This window comes from Coffea eugenioides, chromosome 7 (assembly GCF_003713205.1).
Source record: "Coffea eugenioides isolate CCC68of chromosome 7, Ceug_1.0, whole genome shotgun sequence".
NCBI classification, from domain to species: domain Eukaryota; kingdom Viridiplantae; phylum Streptophyta; class Magnoliopsida; order Gentianales; family Rubiaceae; genus Coffea; species Coffea eugenioides.
Genome location: NC_040041.1, coordinates 4,593,004 through 4,603,307, shown reverse-complemented (window position 1 = coordinate 4,603,307; position 10,304 = coordinate 4,593,004). Strand labels below are relative to the sequence as shown.

At 37.8% G+C, this 10,304-nt stretch overlaps 2 protein-coding genes across 7 annotated transcripts; both read left to right on the top strand.

The window, feature by feature from the left end:
• The first annotated feature begins 91 nt into the window (after positions 1-91).
• LOC113778484 (N-acylphosphatidylethanolamine synthase) lies at positions 92-4,140 on the top strand. Of its 2 annotated transcripts, none has more exons than XM_027323910.1 (5): positions 92-423; positions 1,097-1,224; positions 1,992-2,077; positions 2,856-2,993; positions 3,601-4,140. In XM_027323910.1, the coding sequence occupies exons 1-5, from the start codon at positions 212-214 to the stop codon at positions 3,880-3,882; spliced, it is 846 nt and encodes a 281-aa protein (XP_027179711.1). In that variant the 5' UTR covers positions 92-211; the 3' UTR covers positions 3,883-4,140. The 2 variants fall into 2 exon arrangements, with proteins under 2 accessions (XP_027179711.1, XP_027179712.1); XM_027323911.1 differs by having other exon boundaries at positions 352-431.
• A 302-nt stretch (positions 4,141-4,442) lies between these two features.
• On the top strand, positions 4,443-8,003 carry LOC113778482. Of its 5 annotated transcripts, none has more exons than XM_027323904.1 (2): positions 4,443-5,741; positions 6,473-6,680. In XM_027323904.1, the coding sequence occupies exons 1-2, from the start codon at positions 4,869-4,871 to the stop codon at positions 6,545-6,547; spliced, it is 948 nt and encodes a 315-aa protein (XP_027179705.1). In that variant the 5' UTR covers positions 4,443-4,868; the 3' UTR covers positions 6,548-6,680. The 5 variants fall into 5 exon arrangements, with proteins under 5 accessions (XP_027179705.1, XP_027179706.1, XP_027179708.1 ...); XM_027323905.1 differs by lacking the exon at positions 6,473-6,680 and adding an exon at positions 7,623-8,003 and having other exon boundaries at positions 4,444-5,741; XM_027323907.1 differs by lacking the exon at positions 6,473-6,680 and adding an exon at positions 7,219-7,298 and having other exon boundaries at positions 4,444-5,741.
• Positions 8,004-10,304: the final 2,301 nt, after the last annotated feature.

Sequence of the window (10,304 nt, the reverse complement as noted above, 5' to 3'; positions counted from 1 at the left end):
TGCGGGTGGGAGTACCTCATTTGATTACCCCAACGAAAAGAAAGTTATATAAAGGGGGAATAAAAAGGCATTTTTTTGGATAGTAGGACTGTAGGAGTATAAGAATTGGAATGGGAGCAGAAAATTCAAACTTGAGCGAGCAGGTTGAGAAAAAGTCCTTTTTGGGTTTCAATTCACAGTTCCCACTGGCGGTGGTGGTGGCGGAAGAAAGATGGTGGGGAGGAAGATGGAATGGGCGGCGAGAGGGAACCACCTAAGAGGGATACCAAGAAAAGCTATTTTCATGGCGGTCGGCGCTTTTGCAAAAGCGGTAGCCAATTTGCTCAACACCACCACCGTCCATAATGCCGAGACCCTCATTCACCTTGTCCGATCCCGCCCTCCTGGCGTCCCTCTCCTCACCGTCAGCAATCACATGTCCACGTCAGTCAGTCAGTCCCCTTCTTCTTCCTCTCTTGATATTTCATTTTTCTCTTCAGTGCACCAAAATATGTTGTGGGTTTTATTTTTCTTCTAGAACCCCTGATGGGTTCTTTCTAGCATATAGTTTCTTGTTGGATCATAATAGAAAGTGGATTGCATTTGCTTCCCTTTCATAGGATCCTGCTACCGGATTTCTGAAAGTATTTTGATATTAGTATGTTTCCCGTTTATATACGAGTTGATTTGATGTGCTATTACGGCCGAAGTTTTTTGCAATATGTTTGTAATTTCCTGTGGATACAACTATGAAGTACCTAATTTGTTCTGAGGAAGATAAATGAACCATTTCGCACTGTAAATGCTACAAAATCATTGAAAAAAAATCTCACTTTTCAGCGTTAAGCTCGTGCAATGAATAATCCATTTTGTGGTTCAGTTTTGCTCTTAGCATTTGGCTGGCGTAGACAATGTTGTGGTTGTCTAACACATAAGGAGACTGATATTTTTAATTGTCAGACGTGTATAGAAGGAAGAAAGATAAGGCTCATGAGTACAATTAGTGTGGTTGATTTGAATTCATTAGTTTGCTTATAAGTTGGTCTCTATATTTTTGTGATTACTGCTACTATTTTGCTGTTTAAGAGGATTATGTTATTCTTTTTAATTTCTGCAGGTTGGATGACCCTGTCATGTGGGGTTTCAAAGGTTTCCCCATTACTGATGCAAGAATTGGACGCTGGGTACTAGCAGCTGAAGATATATGCTTTAAAAATACGGTGCTGTCATATTTTTTCCGACTTGGTGTGTAATATCTCGATAGTTCAGGATAATTTTTCATTTGCATTTTCTTCAATCACCAATTTGTGAAATTGTTCTGGTACCTTAGTCTGTTCTTCTTAAACAGCGAAAGGAACTTTTAAATAGTCCTACTGCAGTAGACATATATCCTGCATTTTGTGGAAAGACCAGCACTGAAGTCCTTGTTGCAATCATTTCTCCTTTTTTGGGATGTTTGGACTACTTAACGAATGCTTGTTCTTAATAGATAATGATAGCTGATGTCCTTATTTACTGAGCAAAAATTTGGACATGCAAAAGATCTTTTGGAGAATGTGTTAGAAGATACATGTGCTTAATCACTGAGTGCACATCGTACATAATTGTCTGTCATCTCTACTATCTTTGATCACGTTCCTCATCAACCTTCCACAGATATCAAGTTGAATGGCTAAATTGTAATGGTTCAATTGTGCTTTTTAGGCCAAAGAAATTGCATGGCAGCCTGAAGCAGTCCATCTTTAGTGAGCTTGACTTTGTTTAGAAGTGCTTGTAAAAGCAGTCAGGACAAGGTTTTATCTTTGAAAATTGATAGTTACCAAGGCAATGAACTGATTCTAGCTTGCTGAAGAAGCTCAGGTTGCTAGCTTAGCAAACTAAAAAATGAACCAGACTACTGTTTGACTATTCCTTGTTAATGAGCTGAGGTTGTAGTTCTTTCTTATCTGTAATGATCTAACTTGGCTTCATACTCATGGAAAGTTGGTTTCTTTCTCATGGAACATTTGCAGGGAAATGCATACCTATAACAAGAGGAGGAGGAATCTATCAGGAACATATGAATGAAGCTCTTGATCGCTTGAGGGATGGAGCTTGGGTAATTTATGTTATTATACTGTTTTAGTTTCACACTGAGCCTGAATATACTGTAATTGCAGTGTAGATATGACATTTGCTTCTCTCTCTCTCTCTCTCTCTCTGTCTCTCAAATTGTACCCCCTTTTCCCCTTGATTCATTTCTCGTGTGCATTCTTGTCCACTTTGCCTTGTGTTGTTCCATTGATTTTACTGTCTGTAGCTTGTCCATCATTCTTATCACAATGCAATTAGTCTTTATCGCTTCTGTGGGTAAGATAGGCTGACATTTCCTTATGTGAATCAGAGCTATTGGTCCTCCCTCTTATTTGTGAAGTTACACTAATGTTCCCTGTCAGTTTTTTTTTTTTATTTAAAAAAGAATAAAGAACAGAGGAAAATACTCTTGTTGCCCCCTCTATTACTCCTGCCATTACCTACCAACATGTACGACATTCATTATAGTAATAAGTAATCTAAAAAAACATTTTTTTTTTTATTTTCCTACTGCACAAGGTTTCTAGACTTGCTCCAATGAGGTGAGCGTAACTATCTTTCACGCCCTCCCTCATTTCTGTTAACTTTTTCAATGTCACGTTTTTTGATTGCTTATTTGTAAGGTTCTCAAACCATGTAGTGGTCTTCTATCTTTATTATGTGCTTGATGGTGCACATCAAGAATTGTGCTTTCCTCCTAGAATATTTTATGTAGGAGTATTGTTATTGAAGATAAAGTCAATTCTTTCAAGCAAGATTATAGTTTTCAGTGTTCTCAAACTCTCTTCTTTTGTGATGGACAGTTACATACATTTCCAGAAGGCAAAGTGTGTCAAGAAGAAGCACCAATAAGAAGGTTAAAATGGGGAACTGCCAGTCTCATTGCTCGTGCTCCTGTAACTCCAATAGTTCTGCCAATTTTTCATCATGGTTTGCAAAAGGTCATTCTTGGTGTTATGAAAATGTTGTTTGAATGTCTTGAATATCTTCCTTTGCCATCTGTGCACTTTAGGTACTAAATAGTGCATTTCATTCTAGAGAATGATGTGAATTGCTCCCATTGACAACTTTAACTCCTTCCTCTCTTGAATTAACCAATTTCTAAGTACAATTGTGTACTATTATATGTAGGAAAGATGTGTGCTTTTGCATGTTCATGCTTACAGGAGCATGTGGTTTGAGTTTTTTGTTTATATGTTGGTCACAAATCGTTTTGTTTGATTTTGTTAAATGGTGTATGAGAGATTTAAACACAGACTTCCAAATACAAACTTGTATATTTGGATGAAAACTTTCTCTTTTACATTATTTGGGTACATGATAGTGGACAGTATTATTTGGCTCACTCCTTTTGTGTACTCAAAACAATAGCTGAACTACTTTATTCTTCTAGAGCTAAGCTTGCTGAGCCTAGCCCGACCTTGAAGCTTGTCGAGAATATCTAACTCTTGGAATTCATGGTAGTTGTAGAATTGAGCTTTATCCAAATTACTGTGCTTGTTTTTCCTTGTTGGTTCTAAAATACTCATTCCTTCTGAAAATTTCCAGGTGATGCCTGAAAATTATATGTTTGGAAGAAGACCTCTTTTACCGTTATGGAATAGGAATATCAACATTGTCATTGGTGAGCCAATAGAATTTGACTTGCCTAAGCTGAAGCAGACGGCATTGTATCGGTCTAAGGATTCAAGTCATTCTGGTGCCAGGTGGCCCATTCTGAAACCGTGTGGACTGGATGAGGCAGCACAAAGATGGCTTTACACATCCATATCAGAGCGAATTCGGACTGTGATGGAGAGATTGCAAAGTTTGGGAAAGTTGAAGTGCTGATCTAAAGTTCAAAGAACTGAACTTGACAGTGTGGTTTTGAGTCATGGCGCACTCAACTTCCTATTTTTAAATCTTGTGCATTTTTGGCAGGCTTTTTACACTCCCTCTTGTTTGTTGAAGATTAATGTCTTAGGTCTAGAATGAATTTTTCTGCCCATTGACGATTGGTGTTGATTAACTCTGTAGTTGCGCTTTCAAGTGGAGAGTGTATTAGTTGCAAATCTTGCAGGTTGCCATTTACAGTTTATGCCGGACTTCTATGTGCAGCATCAATATTCTTTCTTGTGCATTCCCAAGGACACGAGTCTTTTATTTTGGGAAAGAGGCAATGGCTTGGATGGGTGAACTTCGATTAAGCCGATTAGAATGAGAACAATTAGAGAATGAGGATGTCTTTTGTCATTCTACCATCGTCCTCATTTCTTCTTCAAGGAAACCTTCATATGTGGAGCACGGGGGGTCAGATTCCGTTTTTGTTGAGTTGATTTTCAGGTGCACAAATAGTTCCTGTAATAGGAAAAAAAGGAATGATTGTGCTGTTTCGCCATGTTTAACATTCTGCTATTTCAGCTGGTTGCTGCCCAAAAAGAAAAGGAAAAAATCCAACCTAATCAACAATATCAGAAGCGAAAAAAAGGTAAAAAGACCACAATCAAAACCTTGGGTCAAATTCTAACTTACCTCCAGACATATTTGGTTTTCCTCAATTCCCAGTTTTTTAGAGAAGTTTATGTTGTTTCCCAAACTTGGAATTTTCTTCATTCGCAGATCGGTATCTCACAGAATTAGATGATATTCATGCGCCGTTTTCTCCTGGATCCAGTTGTGTCATGTATGTTCTCCATTGATAAATCTCTCTCATGTGTACAGTGTTTGTAAGCCTGGTCAAACAAAATAGGTCGGTCTGTGTCAGATGATAATCTAATTAAATCCCAGAAAGTGAGTGCTGCCCTGTCTCCATTTTTCAGTCAAATGATGATGAGGAAATGATGGTCCTGACTCTGCAGCATCCTTCTCATCCATCAATGGCAGCGCTCCCCAACACCAGCACCAACAGCCGTCTTATTGCCTTCACCACCCCAAAAAATTATGCAGAAAGGCTCTCCCACGTTATCCAACTCAAGGGCTGGTGTCCCATCTGGTGTCCCACTGTCATTGTTGAAACCACCCCACACACCATCTCCTCCATCCAATTCTACCTCTCCAATCCAAATGCCATCAACAATTCCCAGAATCATCCCAACCTCGAACAATTCTCAGGTATAGCTTTCACATCAAGAACTGGAATCAAAGCTTTCTCAGAAGCCTTAACCAACATCCACTCACCCCCACTTGCCCCACATGGTGAAACCTTCACAATTTCAGCTCTAGGCAAAGACTCAGAGCTGCTAGATGAATCTTTTATTAATAAACTTTGTGAAAATCCCCGTAGAATTAAGGTCTTGGTTCCTCCAATTTCAACACCAACAAGTCTAGCCGAATCACTGGGATTAGGCCAGGGAAGAAAGGTGTTATGCCCAGTTCCATCTGTACTAGGCCTGGAGGAACCACCTGTTGTGCCTAATTTCCTTGCTCATCTAGCTAGAATGGGATGGACTGCGGTTAGAGTTAACGGTTATGAGACCCGGTGGGGGGGCCCCACGTGTGCTGAGGAGGTAGCGAGGAGGACTGATGAGGAATGTGGGTTGGATGGCCTTGTGTTTACAAGTACTGCAGAGGTTGAAGGGCTTTTGAAGAGCTTGAAAGAGTTGGGGCTGAATTGGGAGATGATGAGGATGAGGTGTCCAAGCATGTTGGTGGCTGCTCATGGTCCAGTTACAGCTTCTGGTGCTGAGAGATTGGGAGTTGGCATAGATGTGGTGAGTTCTAGATTTGATAGTTTTGATGGTGTTGTTGATGCACTTGCTTATAGGTGGAAATCATTGGATTGCTGTTAAGACAATCAAGCATGTAAATTGATTGGAATGTTGTTTATCACATTTAATCCAAAGATATAATTTGACAACTAACAAAAGTTACAAAGATACTAAGAGTTCTGTTCTGGAAGCTTAGGTCTGATCTAAAGGCTTCAGAGTAGGAGGGCAGTCAATAACGGAGTGTGAGACTTTAAGCAACAAGAAGTTTGGCCACTTGTCTTGCTGAAATTGGTAGAAAAGATGCAATAGGTGTGTGAAAGAGATCTAAATGAGGAAAGCTGTGCTTATGTGCAACTTCAGAAGATGAGATTGTTTCTTTTCTTTTATTTTTGGCTTTTGAAACTGACAAAAGAGTCGATTTCAACACAAACTAACAATTGTATGTATTGATACACATTTATACTTGCTAAGGATTAGTGACTGTTAAAAACTTTCTTACTGGGATTCTTAATTACATACTCCTATTGGCTGCTCTCTCTTGTTCTTCTTTTCCTTTTGGAGTAGCTCTTGTCAAAAACTGGCACCAAATGAACAAATGGTAGCTGAATTGCTAGGAATAGCTATTTTCTTGTTGCTTGATACCATCATTTGTGGGAACTGAGGAAGACCTGGACATTAGCTCAGTTCAATTGCATGGATGATAGCCTCTCATACTCAATACTGTCTTCCTCCAGTCTCCTATTCCAGGAAACTTTTCAAGAACAGCAACTGGATCGATCACATGTGTCTGTTGTGTTGCAAATGTTTAGTCCTTTCACTGATGCACCAAAATTAAAGCTGTTTAGGCAAGTTGCTTAACCAGTGAAACTCCATTATGTACTGTAATCTGAATAGACATTATTGATGCTCCAATATCGAAAAGTAACATTTGATTACATCCAACATTTCTAAGCAAAGGATCCTTCTACTGTGCTCTGCTTTCTTTCTTTCTTTTTTTCGTCCTACCTTGGAGGAACATGATTTAGTTTTCAATCAAAATTTACAAGAATTGGTCCATCACTTCCTTGTTATTGGATAAGACCCTGCGATGGATGCCTTATCGACTTTACTTTTTGTCCAATCATACATGATGAGCATTTGTAACAAACATGCTGGTGTTATGATCCAAGTCTATAAAGTTGCTAACTAACATGCTGTATTAGTTCTGCACATGGTGGAACATACCACTATTTTTACTTGGTTCCCCATGACCCCATCAGGAAACCAAATCAACCATACCCAAAAACTACCAGACCCCATCAAATTAATTTGCCATGTTAGTGATTTCAATCATCATAAAACCAGTAATAAACTCATGAAAGTTTTGCTACATTAGTTTTATTTATGAGAAAGACCTTTGCTTCTTTCATGATTACAGTAATTTTGCGTCCCTTGTGTTTGTCATTTTCATTCTTCTGTAACATCCGACCTTTTTTGTAAGGTACCAATAAGGTAATGCCAGTTCTTGCTTTCTTTTGAAGAAGGGAGGGTTATGTAATATGTATGTATTGGAGAGAACAAGAAAAAGCTCTGAACTCAGGACAAAGTAATTGGTAAAAATTTCCAGTAAGTACCAATTTGGATTGAGAATTATTATGAAGGGAATCATTTCTTTGTATTCACTTATGACTTGTAATGCTTCTTCTTTCATTCTTTAACAACTAGACTGAAAAAAAGAAGAAGAAGAAGAAGAAGAAGGAGATAGTACTATTACATTTCTCTGTCTGAACAACTAGTTAAAAAAAGAATCTGTTTGTCCGGATGATTTGCACTTTACTTCCATCATGTTCTGTCCCTAATCAAGAGACCATTCCCTGTGGTTTTTGACCTTCTCTCTGATTTCAGGCGATCTCATTCCAAACATTCATACACTCCTGATTTTGGAACTTCACATTTGCCCTTTCGATCATTATGGGAAGAGAAAATTACGGAAATGAAATGATTGGTTTATTTGCCTCTCTCTTTATCCTCCATCCATGATACAGATGTCTACATGGAGATTTTGAGTTCATTTTACATTCCCTTTCAAAACATTAAGAAGGTATTTTCTTCTGTACGAGGAGGAATTTGAGGAAGAGTTTTTGAGCTTCCTATAACCAGAAAGTTGTTAAATTGGCCTATGTGATGATGAAGGCCTGCTAGAATGGACCCAACCACTGAAGATCAGAAAATATGCTGGATACCAAACAACTCAAACGAACAAGGAGGCATTGGCCCTCAAAATGAGACTCCACTGAAATTATGTACAGAATAAAACCCCCCCAAAAAAAAAAGGGAAAAATAATGAAAGTGAAATGTATCAATTGACCATTTATCTGTGTTTGGTGTGAAGGCAGATAGAATATGTATCAAAGTTCCTATTGCCACCAACTTTTTATCAATTTTGACCGCTAGGATCTACTGTCTGACGAGATGAGAAAGATACAACAACACATTGGCTGCCAAGGACGATTCAAGAGTTTAGAGACTATAGAATACAAAATGGGTTGTTCTTGTCTTTTCGGTTGGTCAAAACTTTTTGTTATCACTTCCTTCAAAAAAAAAAAAAAAAACTTTGTTATCACCCAAGTACTACTAATAAAGACTGATAACTTTATTGTGTTTCCTTTTTTTTTTTTATGAGCTTATTATAAGGGGCCACAATTTAAGGAGTAATAGAAACAAATAAGCAATTGCAACTCGACACCGTTAGTAAGTAATCCAAAAATAATCAGATGAATACTAATGCACTAAATAAAAGGAAAAACACATGCAGAGATTATAGTTCCTAGCATCTTTAACCTTGATCACTAAAACCATTAGGTCAGCTCAATGACTAAAGGGGGATTTTTAGTTTTTTTTTTTTACTGTTAGATTCAGGGTTTGTATCATAATAGTTAAGGATTGGAAGGGCTTTCAAATTCAGAACTCAGAATCCTAACAATTAGGAGTAAGAAGGGTGTGGAGAGGGATTGAAGGGTTTTTTTTTTAAAAAAAAAAAAACACACACATTGATCACTTGTTCAAATCTTCATCAACAACGTCATCTGGCAATTGAGAGTATTGAGTCCAAGATCTTTGATTTTAAAATGTTTCTCTGCAATAAATTAATGTGAGCAGGCTTGGTTTAATAGCAATTGATTTGTCTTGATATTCATGTATACAAGTAAACAATGCCGGCTTACCGGTCGAAAAGGATTATTAACAAAAAAAACAAAAAAAGAAGAAGAAGAAATTCTGGCCCTACAGGTAGCAATTAGTAGTGTCAATTTGGTATTTAAAAGTAAAAAGAAAAGAAAAATCCAACTCCTGAGTTTTTACTCTTTAACAGGTACACTCAACCTTTTCATGTGTGCCATAAATACAAAATCCTCTCCACTTTCGTTGCACTTTTTAGTTGTTGGTTGTTTTGGAAAGAGCCAACTTTTCAGCATTGAATAAATTATTCACGAATGGAGACTTGGTAGCAGTGGTACCATTGCAGTAATGGGAATAGTAGTGGTCATTGTACACTTCTCGTGACTTTATTTATTGCAAAATCATCTCAATTCCCTCCACTTTCGTTTCTCCAGTCCACTCCACTCCACCTGGTGCAATTTTATGCAGAATTCAAAGCCGGCTGGCCGGCATCTAACTGAGAATGTATATGAAGTCATCAAGTCTATATCTATTTATCTATTTTTTTTAACTGATTCATTCTCCGAGAGAATGCTCTCTCTTAAGATTGTGATTTTCCCTTAAACTTGTCACAGGGGCTAAATATGATTCAGCAAATTACATCATATGCTTAATTTAGTACATTACTCCTCATTTTTTCCTTCCCTTGTTCACTTTCAGATCAAAGAGGTGCATTACTGCACATCCTTTGAATTTTTATTGCATATGCAGAGATTTGAATTCTTGAACTATTGTCAGGTCTGCACGCTTGAACTTATATGCTTTATTTGGTGGCTAACTCACGTAAACAGAGTTGGTTAAAATAAAATGTACGTTCCTTCTTGAAAGATGCAAATGCATTTTCTTTATTATTTCTAAACGTTAGAATAATTATATCCTAAGTTCCAAAGTTTTAAGCCTTAAAGTTGCAAATCCAAACACAAGATTAGTTAGATTGGAAATGTAGGGGTGTAAGCGACTAAAGTCATTGAGAATGAGGTAAGGCCTTTTTCTCCTTCTTTTTTTTTTTTTTTGTGGGCTGGGGGGGGGGGTGGTTTGGGGGTTGTCCAGAATCAAGTAACTTCTTTTTGTATGGTCTCCTGAATCAAACAAGTGTTTAAATGCAAATTAAATAAATGTAGCCACCATCCTTTGGTTTTCTTGGACACAAAATTGCTTTAATCAAAACACTTAATGATGCATGCCAAATAGATTGAAACTGCAAAACAATTAAGTGAAATCAAAACTGCGAACCAATTTGATTTATGACCAGCATCTTTCTTCCCTCCACTGAATGTCAAGTGGGAATTTGCCCACAATAGGACCCTGAAATTAACCACAGAAAAGGGTAGGGTACGTTATATTGTACTACTTTCAGCTTTCATCGGTTCT